The sequence below is a fragment of the Mobula hypostoma genome, chromosome 1, assembly GCF_963921235.1.
Source record: "Mobula hypostoma chromosome 1, sMobHyp1.1, whole genome shotgun sequence".
Lineage (NCBI taxonomy): Eukaryota > Metazoa > Chordata > Chondrichthyes > Myliobatiformes > Myliobatidae > Mobula > Mobula hypostoma.
In genome coordinates this window covers 251,574,894-251,588,498 of record NC_086097.1, presented here as the reverse complement: position 1 = coordinate 251,588,498, position 13,605 = coordinate 251,574,894, and the positions used below count along the sequence as shown (strand labels likewise).

General features: G+C 41.0%; 1 protein-coding gene across 4 annotated transcripts in view; it reads right to left on the bottom strand.

Moving 5' to 3' along the window:
- The window catches only part of LOC134356310 (probable C-mannosyltransferase DPY19L4), a 104,069-nt gene that overhangs the window by 26,899 nt on the left and 63,565 nt on the right, over window positions 1–13,605 (bottom strand). For all 4 annotated transcript variants that reach the window (XM_063067185.1, XM_063067192.1, XM_063067199.1 and 1 more), the window contains exons 12-15: window positions 11,553–11,711; window positions 9,265–9,384; window positions 4,294–4,414; window positions 2,912–2,968 (exon numbers count right to left, since the gene is read on the bottom strand). In XM_063067185.1, the coding sequence (XP_062923255.1) occupies window positions 2,912–2,968; window positions 4,294–4,414; window positions 9,265–9,384; window positions 11,553–11,711 (457 nt within the window). The remainder of the gene's footprint in view (window positions 1–2,911; window positions 2,969–4,293; window positions 4,415–9,264; window positions 9,385–11,552; window positions 11,712–13,605) is intronic.

Sequence of the window (13,605 nt, the reverse complement as noted above, 5' to 3'; positions counted from 1 at the left end):
CACTATCTGTCAAGTTCTGTGACTTCCAAAACATTAAACTAATTCAAAAGAAGACATGACAGTCCAAAATGTGAGTCTAACTTTGTGCTTTCACTTTAAGCGAGGCATATACGTATTGCGTGGTAATGTGATGACGTACACAATTCATGTATTTATACATACAATCTGTAATGAATTACAGGTGTCCCCCGCTTTCCGAACGTTCTCTTTACGACATTTCGCTTTTACAAAAGACCTACATTAGTACCTGTTTTCGTTAACCAAAAGAGGATTTTCGCTTTTACAAAAAAAGACGCTCGCTTTAAACTTGTGTTTACCCCGAGAAAGACTACCATGACCATGAAGCCTTGTGCAGGCAAGTGTGTGCGCATGCGTGATGTGCGAAAGGGTGTACGTGCGAATGCGTGACGTGCACATGCGTGTACGTGCCAATTTTGGCTCAAACTTCCCGAATCTGTTAAGTGAAACTACACTGTACATACATTATTTCTACTTTACATAGGCTGTCTATTTATCATATCATTCCTGCTTTCACTATATGTTAGTGTTATTTTAGGTTTTATGTGCTATTTGGTATGATTTGGTAGGTTATTTTTTGGGTCTGAGAACGCTCAAAAAATTTTCCCATATAAATTAATAGTAATTGCTTCTTCGCTTTATGCCATTTCGGCTTACGAACGGTTTCATAGGAACGCTCTACCTTCGGATAGCGGGGGAAACGTATTTAAATAAACAAGAATGCTTAATCAAACAATATATATACAAGATTACTCAAGTATTACTGAAATACTAAATGCACAACATCAGTGCTTAGACCATAAGACACAGGAGCAGAATTAGGCCATTCGGCCCATTGAGTCTGCTCTGCCATTCCATCATGGCTGATTTATTATCCCTCTCAACCCCATAACCTTTGACACCTTTACTAATCCAGAACCCATCAAACTTCCATCTTAAATATACACAATGATATGTCCTCCAAAGCCGTCTGGGGCAACGAGTTCCACAGATTCACCACCCTCTGGCTAAACAAATTGCTCCTCATCTCTGTTCTAAAAGAACGTCCTTCTTTCCTGAGCCTGTGCGCTCTGGCCCTAGTGACTTGTGGATCATTGGATCCTTTCTGGGGCAGGTATGACCTGTACAAAAATGATGGGTCGCACCTGAACTTGAGGGAGATCAACATTCTTGCGGGCAGATTGGCAAGTGCTTTTGGAGGTAAGTTAGTTTGGCAGGGGCATGGGAACCAGGTTAGAGGAGATTAATAGAACTTAGCACTGTACAGCCCATAATACTGTTCTAACTTTTGAACTTACTCTAAGATCAATCTAACCTTTCCCTCCCACACAGACCTCCATTTTTCTATTACCCATGTGCCTACCTAAAGGTCTCTTAAACGTCCTTAATATATCTGTCTCTACCACCACCCCTGGCAGCACATTCCACACACCCACCACTCTCTGTGTAAAGAAATTACCTCTGACATCCCCCCCTATACTTTCCTCCAATCACCTTAAAGTTATCCCCATTTGCATTAGCCATTTCTGCTCTGGGAATAAGTCTATAGCTGTCCACTATGTCTCTTAACCTCTTAACTTCTTTCAGTCCACAGAGAAAAGCCCTCACTCACTCAATCTATCCTCATAAGACAAGCTCCCTAATCCAGGCAGCATCCTGATAAATGTCCTTATCCAGAATGCCTTACCTTGTTCAAATTTTAATAAGTGAGTTAATACTCGTGCCTCATTCAGATACATAAACAATGCAAGAATTCATTCAACAAAACATCCCAAGGCACTCTATCGCAACGTTACCAAACAAAATGTGAGTCCAAGTCAAGGACTACAGTCCGGGGTAAAAACTAAATATTTTGGCGAACATGAGGTTTTAAGAGAGAAAGAGAAGAAGTGAAATTCAGAGAGTCAGGACAAGAGGGGGCTGCTACAAGTATTTAAGTGAGAGATGACCTGAAGTACAGATATCTGAAGCTGAAGGAGAATACAGAGCTTGTGAAGGGCAAAAATCACATAAGGAGTTTGGAAATAAGGATGAGGACCACAAAAGGGAGAAATTAGGTTTTTATCATTGATATATGTTAAAATATGTTATTTTGAGGCAGCAGGCCAGTGTAATACATAAAAATTACTATAAGTTACAATAAGGACGGATTATAGGAAGGATGTTGAGGCTTTGGAGAGGGTGCAGAAGAGTTTCACCAGGATGCTGACTGGATTAGAGAGTATGGGCTATGAAGAGAGGTCGTACAAACAGATTGTTTTCTCTGGAGTGTCGGAGGCTGAGGGGAGATCTGATAGAGGTTTAAAAGACTATGACAGGTATAGATAGAGTAGACAGGCAGTATCCTTTCCTCAGGGTTGAAATGTCTAATGCCAGAAGGCATGCATTGAAGGCGAGAAGGGTTATTTCACAGGGTCAATGGTTTTGCTGCTGCTTGTGCAAAGGGAAGTTGGGGGGGGTGGCTTCAGGGCTTCGATGTTTCTATCGTTCTGTGGGGTTTTGAGTTCTGTAAAGAGGGCCAAGTTAAATGTACTTTGAAACTTTGAGATATGAGGATTAAGTTTTTTACTCAGAGAGTGGTCGAGGCAGATACATTAGGGATTTAAGAGACACTTAGATAGACACACGAATGTAAGGAAGATGGAAGGATATGGACATAAAGGATTAGTTTACCATTTGATTACTAATTTAATTAGTTCAGCAAAACATTGTGGGCTGAATAGCCTGTACCTGTGCTGTACTGGTCTATGTTCTATGTCCTAATAAGCAATCTGAAAAATAAGTAATGCAATTGCTGGAAAAGTTTTCCCACAATCTAAATTACTTCTACTCATGTCTACTTGCTAACACAACATATCACAGTGCTGAAACATGAATCTACAAGTGTACTCACGTCCTTCCAGATGCTGAACCCTATTATTGTGGGGACTGCAGTACTCAACACAAGAGCCTGAAATTTTAAAGACAGCAATTATTATTGTGTAGCCAAGTTTCCATCAATCTCTATATATAAGTTTGCTGATGACACAATTGTAGGCCGTATCTCGGGTAATAATGAGTTTGAGTACAGAGAGGAAGTTAAGAACCTGGTGGCATGGTGTGAAGACAATAACCTATCCCTCAATGTCAGCAAGACGAAGGAATTGGTTGTTGACTTCAGAAGGAGTAGTGGACCGCACGACCCAATTTACATCGGTGGTGTGCAAGTGGAACAGGTCAAAAGCTTTAAGTTCCTCAGGGTCAATATCACAAATGACCTGACTTGGTCCAACCAAGCAGAGTTCACTGCCAAGAAGGCCCACCAGCACCTTTACTTCCTGAGAAAACAGAATAAATTTGGCCTGTCCCCTAAAACCCTCACTAATTTTTATAGATGCACCATAAAGCATTCTTCTAGAGTGCATCACAACCTGGTATGGAAGCTGTCCTGTCCAAGACTGAAAGAAGCTGCAGAAGATCATGAACACAGCACAGCACATCACACAAACCAATCTTCCGTGCTTGGACTCACTTTACACGGCACGCTGTCGGAGCAGTGCTGCCAGGATAATCAAGGACACGACCCACCCAGCCAACACACTTTTCGTCCCTCTTCCCTCTGGGAGAAGGTTCAGGAGCTTGAAGAGTTGTACAGCCAGATTTGGGAACAGCTTCTTTCCAACTGTGATAAGACTGCTGAACGGATCCTGACCCGGATCCCGGCCGTACCCTCCAAATATCCGGACCTGCCTCTCAGTTACCTTACTTTCAATGTTTCTATTTTCTATTTATGATTTATAACTAAAATTTTTAATATTTACTATTGATTTGTAATCTGGGGAGCGGGAAGCGCAGAATCAAATATCGCTATGATGATTGTACATTCTAGTATCAATTGTTTGGCAACAATAAAGCATAAAGTATTACTTCAGTGGGAAAGAAAAATGAAGAGCCCGTGAGCTTTAATGATTGAACTATATCAGGCGGCATGCTCGTGCAGCAGTTAGTACATTACTATACAGTGCCAGTGGTAAGATCGGGGCTTAACTCCATTACTGTCCGTAAAGAGTTTGTACGTTCTCCATGTAGATTTCCTCTGACATTTCAAACATGCACGGGTTTGGGGTAGTGAGTTGTGGGTACGCTACGTTGGCGCCAGAAGCACAGCAAGACTTGCGGGCTGCTCCCAACACAATCCTTGCTGAATTGACACAAACAACACATCCTGCTGTATGTTTTGGTGTGCACGTGACAGATAAAGCTAATCTAATCTTTAAAGGAATACTCCAGACTCACCAGAAGCAATGGAGGCACAGTTTTCAGTCGTAACCACTTAAAGACAGTCATCCAGAGCTGAGGGGAACATACACCAAAGGCAGCAAACATGCAAGCATAAGGAGTCCATAAATACTTTAAGCTGTGAGGGTACAAAAATGCAGCAAAGAATCAGAATCAGGTTTCTTATCTGCGGCATGTGACGTCAAATTTGTTAACCTAGCAGCAGCAGTTCAATGCAATACATAATCTAGAAGAGAAAGAAAAATCAAATAAAAATAATAAAGTAAATCAATTACAGTATATGTATATTGAATAGATTAAAAACATGCAAAAAACATAAATACAGTATATTTAAAAAGTGAGGTAGTGTCCAAGGGTTCAATGTCCATTTAGGAATTGGATGGCAGAGGGGAAGAAGAGGTTTTAAGTTAACACCAGCTTGATTAACAAGTCATCTCTGATAAACACCTCAGCCACCTACCCTCACTGTGAACAACATACTGCAATTTGAAAAAAAAAGTTGCTCAATAGCGCCACTGCCTGTCCAATAATTAAAATACACCAGAGAATTATTTTTTTTACACACACACACACACACACACACACACACACACACACACACACACGATACAGCATACAGCACCTTCCGGCCGGCCCTTCAAGGTGCACCACCCAGCAACCCACTAATTTAAAACCCTAGCCTAATCATGGCACAATTTACAATGACAATTAACCTACGAGCCAATATGTCTTTGGACTGTAGGAGGAAACTGGAGCACCCGGAAGAAACCCATGGATTCCACAGGGAGGATGTAAAACTCCTTACAGAGGATGACAGGTTGAACTCCAAACTCCAATGCCCCAAGTTGAAATAGCTTCGCACTAACTGTGGCGCCAAAGAGTTATATAGTTTGGAAACTGATTCAGATTTATTATCACAGACATATGTCATGAAAGTTATTGTTTTGCAGCAGTAGTACATTGTAATACATACTTTGTAGAATATATATAAATTGCAATAAGAAATATATGTAAAAAATGAGTAGTACAAAAAGACATCAAGGATATAGATAGTGTTCATGAGTTCACTGTCCAGTCAAAAATCCTTAGAAATTACTAGGCATACCCATAGCCCTCTATTTTTCTAAGCTCCACGTACCTATCCAAAAGTCTCTTAAAAAACCCTATCGTATCCGCCTCCACCACCGTTGCCGGCAGCCCATTCCACACACTCACCACTCTCTGAGTAAAAAACCTACTCCCCAGCACCTTAAACCTGTGTCCTCTTGTGGCAATCATTTCAGCCCTGGACCAGCCTCTGACTATCCACATGATCAATGCCTCTCATCATCTTATACACCTCTGTCAGGTCACCTCTCATCCTCTGTTGCTCCAAGGAGAAAAGGCCGAGTTCACTCAACCTGTTTTCATAAGGCATGCTCCCCAATCCAGGCAACATCCTTGTAAATCTCCTCTGCACCCTTTCTATGGCTTCCACATCCTTCCTGTAGTGAGGTGACCAGAACTGAGCACAGTACTCCAAGTGGGGTCTGACCAGGGTCCTATATAGCTGCAACATTACCTCTCGGCTCCTAAATTCAATTCCACGATTGATGAAGGCCAATACACCGTACGCCTTCTTAACCACAGAGTCAACCTGCGCAGCTGGTGCTGGTGATGCACTGGGCAGTTCTGACTACCTGTTGTCGAGCCTTCCTGCCTGCCACAGTGCAGTTTCTGTACCGTGCAGCGTGTCAGGAAGCTCTCTACTGTGCATCTGCAGAATGACACAAGTACAGCCATGCAAAGTCCAACTCTCCTCAGCCTCCTCAGAAAGTAGAGGCCATGGTGAGCTTTCCTGACTGTGTATACTCAGTGCTGTTCAGCAACTTGCACAACAGAACCCTGAGCCACTGGTGAAGAAGCGTGTTTTCACATGTTCCACCTATTTATAGTCCCGCTCAAACAAGGACTAGTTTTTGTTCCCATGGGCAGTTTGATTCCCCACTAGGTATTTACATACAGCTTTCCTTTCACCTCCCAGTGATTTGGAAAGAAGCTAGTAAACTTTATGCCAAATTCTAAAAGCGACTAATTCCTACAAAATACTCAGCAATACATATCTAACTGAGAAAATACTACCCTGAATAATTTATTGAATTATATCAGTTTCTGAAGTTCTCACTGGATATGAATGTTTAAAAAATGCTGTCAAGGCCAATGATGGATCCTGATACCTTTCTGATCCAAAGGTTCTTCAGAAATCAAAAACAAGCATAAAAGCATAAAGCATAAAGCTTATGATTGTTTTAATAAGTGTTAAAAGGACGACAAATGAACAAAAGGAGCGAAATATAGTGATGGTCACCTGATACTCAGGGCAGAGGAAACCCCATCTCCAGTGATAACTACAACAGCTAGATTCAAGTGATGTGACATCTGCTACTGAAAACTAAGTAGTTTCTGGAAAAATACAGAAGCAACTGTACAGTAATTACTGAAAAATTCACTGAACAATTCCACATACATGGATGATTATATAAAAATACAAACAAGCATAGGAAAATTAAACTACAAAAAAAACAATTCTACACCCCAATCCAACATCTGCTACAACTCCTCCATCTCTTTTATAAGATTTCTGACTCGGTAGCCTCCAGCCTGATGGCGTGAACATTGATTTCTGCTTCCGGGAGCCTTTTTGTTTCTTTCCCATCCCATTCCCACTTCTTCTATTCCGTCAACTCTAACCTCTAACCTCTTCTCACCCATCACCCCTCCAGTACCCCTCCTCTCATAGTCCACTCTCCTCTCCTACCAGATTCCTTCTTCTCCAGCCCCTCACCTTTCTCACCCATCACCTTCCAGCATCTTAGTTCACTCCCCATTCCCCACCCACCTGGCTTCACCTAGACTGTCCTTCTTTCCCTGCATCCACCTTCTCATTCTGGTTTCTTACCCCTTCCTGAAGGTATGTGAAAAGGAAAAAAATAGTTAAGACCAAAATTGGGCCCTTGAAGACAGAAGTGGGTGAATTTATTATGGGGAACAAGGAAATGGCAGATAAGTTGAACAGGTACTTTGGATCTGTCTTCACTAGGGAAGACACAAACAATCTCCCAGATGTAATAGTGGCCAAAGGACCTAGGGTAATGGATGAACTGAGGGAAATTTATATTAGGCAGGAAATGGTGTTGGATAGGCTGTTGGGTCTGAAGGCTGATAAGTCCCCGGGACCTGATGGTCTGCATCCCAGGGTACTTAAGAAGGTGGCTTTAGAAATCGTGGACGCATTGGTAATCATTTTCCAATGTTCTATAGATTCAGGATCTGTCACTGTGGATTGGAGGGTGGCTAATGTTGTCCCTCTCTTCAAGAAAGGAGGAAGAAAGAAAACAGGGAATTATAGACCGGTTAGCCTGATGTCAGTGGTGGGAAAGATGCTGGAGTCAATTATAAAAGATGAAATTACGACACATCTGGATAGTAGTAACAGGATTGGTCCAAGTCAGCATGGATTTACGAAGGGGAAATCGTGCTTGACTAATCTTCTGGAATTTTTTTAGGATGTAACTATGAAAATGGACAAGGGAGAGCCAGTGGATGTAGTGTACCTGGACTTTCAGAAAGCCTTTGATAAAGTCCCACATAGGAGATTAGTGGGCAAAATTAGGGCACATGGTATTGGGGGCAGAGTACTGACATGGATTGAAAATTGGCTGGCTGGCTGACAGAAAACAAAGAGTAGCGATTAATGGGTCCCTTTTGGAATGGCAGGCGGTGACCAGTGGGGTACCGCAGGGTTCAGTGCTGGGACCGCAGCTGTTTACAATATATATTAATGATTAAAAGTAACATTAGCAAATTTGCCGATGACACAAAGCTAGGTGGCAGTGTGAAATGTGAGGAGGATGTTATGAGAATGCAGGGTGACTTGGACAGGCTGGGTGAGTGGGTAGATGCATGGCAGATGCAGTTTAATGTGGATAAATGTGAAGTTATCCACTTTGGTGGTAAGAACAGGAAGGCAGATTATTATCTAAATGGAGTCAAGTTAGGAAAAGGGGAAGCACAACGAGATCTAGGTGTTCTTGTGCATCAGTCACTGAAAGCAAGCATGCAAGTACAGCAGGCAGTGAAAAAAGCTAATGGCATGCTGGCCTTCATAACAAGGGGAATTGAGTATAAGAGCAAAGAGGTCCTTCTGCAGCCGTACAGGGCCCTGGTGAGACCACACCTGGAGTACTGTGTGCAGTTTTGGTCTCCATATTTGAGGAAGGACATTCTTGCTATTGAAGGAGTGCAGCGTAGGTTCACAAGGTAATTCCCGGGATGGCGGGACTGTCATATGTTGAAAGATTGGAGCAACTGGGCTTGTATACTCTGGAATTTAGAAGGCTGAGAGGGGATCTTATTAAAACATATAAGATTATTAAGGGATTGGACACGCTGGAGGCAGGAAGCATGTTCCCACTGATGGGTGAGTCCAGAACCAGAGGCCACAGTTTAAGAATAAGGGGTAGGCCATTTAGAACGGAGTTGAGGAAAAACTTTTTCACCCAGAGAGTGGTGGATATATGGAATGCTCTGCCCCAGAAGGCTGTGGAGGCCAAATCTCTGGATGCTTTCAAGAAAGAGATGGATAGAGCTCTTAAAGATAGTGGAATCAAAGGTTATGGGGATAAGGCAGGAACTGGATACTGATAGTGGATGATCAGCCATGATCACAGTGAATGGCGGTGCTGGCTCGAAGGGCCGGATGGCCTACTCCTGCACCTATTGTCTATTGTCTAAGACAAGTCTTGGCCCAAAACATTAATTCTTTACTAGTCTCCATAAATGCTGCTTGACCTGCTGAGTTCCTCCAGCATCTTGAGTGAGATGCTCTGGATCTCCAGCTTCTGCAGAATCTTGTGTTTATATTTCATAAGACTTACTGTTCTCATCGCTGGGCATCATTTTAAAGGGCATTCACAGAAATACACTCACCCTTGGAAGAGCAGTGCCAGTAAGCCGAACAGCAGCAAATGTAGAGTGTGGTATACCACCTCAGGCCTTTCACCAATCATCACCATATCGGACAAGTCAGCAGCTTTTTGTGGCACATCACTAAAACACAAAGTCAACAGTAAATACCTCATTATTTATATGCCATTTCATTCAAAAAATTCAAGGAAAATTAAATTCAAGTTACATTTATCGTAGGATGTATACCATATAGAACCTTCAGATTCATGATCATGGTGTCTGTCATTCACTCCCTCCAGTCAAGTCAAGTTTATTGTCATTTAACTACATACATGTATATAACCATATAATGTATACCTAATGGTCTGGGAAAGAAACAGTTTCTCATCCTGACCGTTTTTGTTTTTCTGCATCAGAGTCTCCTGCCAACAGTAGAAAGTCAGAGGATGCTAATGGATGGATGGGATCCTTAATAATGCTAAGGGTCCTGTGTATGCTACACTCCTGATAAATGCCCCCCATGGATGGTAGGGAGACCCCTATGATCTTCACAGCCATTCTCACAGTCCTTTGTAGGGACTTCTGGTCTGATGCTTGACTGCTCCCAGACCAGATGGGGACGCAACTTGTCAGGACACTCTCAATGGTGCTCCTGTAAAACGCAGTTAAGATAGGCGAGGGAAGCCTTGCTTGCTTCAATCTTTGTAGGAAGTGGAGGCACTGTTGTGCATTCTTGTTCAAGGAGGTGATATTAAAGGATGAGGTGAGCTCATCCATCATCTATGTGAACCTATACTGAAGCAGCTATACTGTTTGTATCCGTTCAAAGTTCAAAGTAAATTTATTATCCAAGTGCATATACGTCACCTTATACCAGCCTGAGATTCATTTTCTTGCAGGTATTCACAGTAACAGCAAAGAAACACAATAGAATCAATGAAAAACTACACACGAAGTGGACAAATAACCAGTGTGCAAAAGAGAACAAATTGTGCAAATACAAAAAGAAGAAAAATAATAATACACAAATAAGCAATAAATATTGAGAACTTGATAAGAGTCCTTGAAGTGAGTCCATAGTTTGTAAGAACAGTTCAGTGTGTGTTGAGTGAAGTTATCCCCTCTATTTCAAGAGCCTGATGGTTGAGGTGTAATAACTGTTCCTGAACCTGATGACTTGAGGTTCCTGTAGCTTCCTCCTGATACAGCAGTGAGAAGAGAGCATGGTCTGGATGGTGGTGGCCCTTGATGATGGACAATGCTCTTTGTAAATGTGCTCCATGGTAGAGTAAAATAACGGAAAATATCTACAGCTTATCACATTCCTTATAAGATGTACCAAAATACCTTACAACCCACCGTGTTTCCAGAGGAGTATTGTTTGGTTTAGCTGTTGACATCTGTATAGTTGAATGACAACAAAAAATTCTGCAGATGCAGGAACCCTTTAAGTAACACATACAGAATGCTGGAGGAACTCAGCAGGCCAGGCAGCATCAATGGAAAGGAATAAACAGTCGATCCTGTGGGCTGAGTCCTGATGAAGGGTCCTGGCCCCAAAACCTCGAATGTTTACCACTCTCCACAGATGCTGAGTTCCTCCGGTATTTTGTGCATGTGTTACAACCAAGACAGTGTTTCTGAAGTGAGGCCAATGCTGCAGTTTTGGAAATGAGATGGTCAGCGTGCAGACAACGAACACACACACACACACACACACACACACACACACACACACACACACACACACAGTGTGATTATACCCAGTTATACCATTTTATGTCGTCTAAGAGTATGACACCACAGATTATCACCATGTCCATCAAAGACATCAAATGGGCTTTAAGTTTATTTCTAATCCAAAAGACACTACGTTCAATGGCCCAGCGCTCCTTCAGTATTAGTTCTCTTGAAAGATTTAGACTGTGAGACTAATGAATACCCACCCTCCACCAAGGTCTCACCAGTGGGACATTGAGGTGTTTAGTTTATCCGCACTGTGCACTACATGCATTTTAAATTATATTTTATTAACTTATGTATGGAATTATTTTATTTTGCGTTGTGAGTTTTATACGTATTGTGGATGCACTGTGGTCAGGAGGAACATTGTTTTGTTCAGTTGTATATTTGTACAGTCAGATGACAAGAAATTTGAATTTTCACTTAAAGACAGATAGGGAAGATCAAAGTGGTTTATGGTACAAACAAATAAGTATTTACACTAAACTATTTCTTTAATGACTATGCCAAGATATTTCACTGCGGATGCAATACCCCACTTAAATTGCATGGAGTTTCTTCTTTACCGAAACTTCCTGGCCACGACTTGCAAGGTTGAGAACAGGCAGATAAGCAGCACCGACATGCAGAACGGGAGCAAACAAGTCTGGGTCAGTCGAATGAAGAATTCTTGCGAAGGGGTCTGAAAGGTTTCCTGGCAGAGCAACAAATTTATGCTGAAGTCTCTGAGTGGAAAGAAAAGAGGATAAAGAAATTACAAGAGCAGCAATAGACAAAGGAACATATCCTTCTGTCCAAACCAACTCACAATTTTTCTATATTTTAGACAGAGATGCAGCACAGTAACAGGCCCTTCCGGCCCAACAAGCCACACCACCCACGTGACCAGTTAACCTCCACACATTTTATTTAGTGAGACAGCGCAGAACAGACCCTTCTAGCCCTTCAAGCTGCATCACCCAGCAACCAATGATTTAACCTGAGCCTAATCACAGGATAATTTACAATGACCAATTAACCTACTAACCAGTATGCCTTGGGACTGGGAGGGGAAACTGGAGCACCTGGAGAAAACTTATGCATTCCAAGGGAAGGACATATAAAATCCTTACAGACGCCAGGATTCAACCCTGAACTCTGATACCCTGAGCTGTAATAGCTTCGTACTAACTGCTACGCTACTGTGGTGCGCGAACCTGTACATCTTTGGAATTTGGGAGGATTCAGGTTATAAATTAAATCTTAGTAAGAGTGAACTCTTTCCGATTAATAAACATCTTCCCTTATATTATAAATTTCCATTTAAATTGATTGATAATTATTTTTCTTATCTTGGGATTAAAATTACTTGTAAATATAAAGATTTATTTAAGATTAACTTTTTACCATTAATAGACCATATTACTCAACTTTCATCTAAATGGTTTCCCTTATATTTAACTTTGATTGGTCGTATTAATGCAGTTAAGATGTTTTTTTTGCCAAAATTTTTATATGTGTTTCAGGCATTACCAATTTTTGTTCCAAAATCTTTCTTTGATAAAGTTGACTCTAAAATTTCTTCATTTATTTGGCAGAATAAGAATCCGAGACTGGGTAAAATACATTTACAGAAAGCTAAGAGAGATGGAGGTTTAGCATTACCTAATTTTAGATTCTATTATTGGGCTATTAATATTCGACATATGAAATTTTGGTTACTTGATCAGGATATACTATCTAGTCCTAAATGGGTAGCATTGGAACTACAATCTGTTCAGGGTTATACACTTGGCTCTATTTTAGGCTCCTCTCTCCCTTTTGATTCGAAACGCCTTAAGCAGGTCTCTAACCCGATAGTTAAATATGCTTTGCGCATTTGGTTTCAATTCAGAAAATTTTTTGATCTTAATCAATTCGGGTTAGCGATTCCTATTTTAGGTAACATATTTTTTCCTCCCTCTTTTACGGATCGCGCTTTTCAAACCTGGAAGACTAAGGGTATTTTACGGTTTTTGGATTTATTTTTAGATGGTTCCCTTATGTCTTTTGAACAATTATCTAATAAATATAATTTATCAAGAATACATTTTTTTAGATATTTACAAGTTAGAAATTTCCTAAGTACTATACTTTCTTCCTTTCCTATGCTTCCTCCTACATATATTTTAGATTCGATAATTAACCTTAATCCATGTCAGAAAGGTGCATCGGCTATGATTTATAATATTATTATGAAACTTAGGAAAGCATTTGATAAGATTAGGGTAGATTGGGAACAGGAATTGGGGCTTACCATTTCTGTGGATGATTGGGGGCAGATTTTACAATTAGTTAATACTTCCTCTATTTGTGCTAAACATTCCCTAATTCAATTTAAAGTGGTTCATAGAGCACATATGTCCAAAGATAAGTTAGCGCGTTTTTACTCGCATATTAATCCTTTTTGTGATAGATGTTCGGGGCAGATAGCCTCTTTAACTCATATGTTTTGGTCTTGTCCTACTTTGGAAACTTTTTGGAGAGATATTTTTAATATTATTTCTAAGGTATTAAATATAGATATCTCTCCTCACCCTATTACTGCTATCTTTGGACTTTCCAAAATTTCTAGTAATCTTTCCCCTTCAGCCCGTAGAA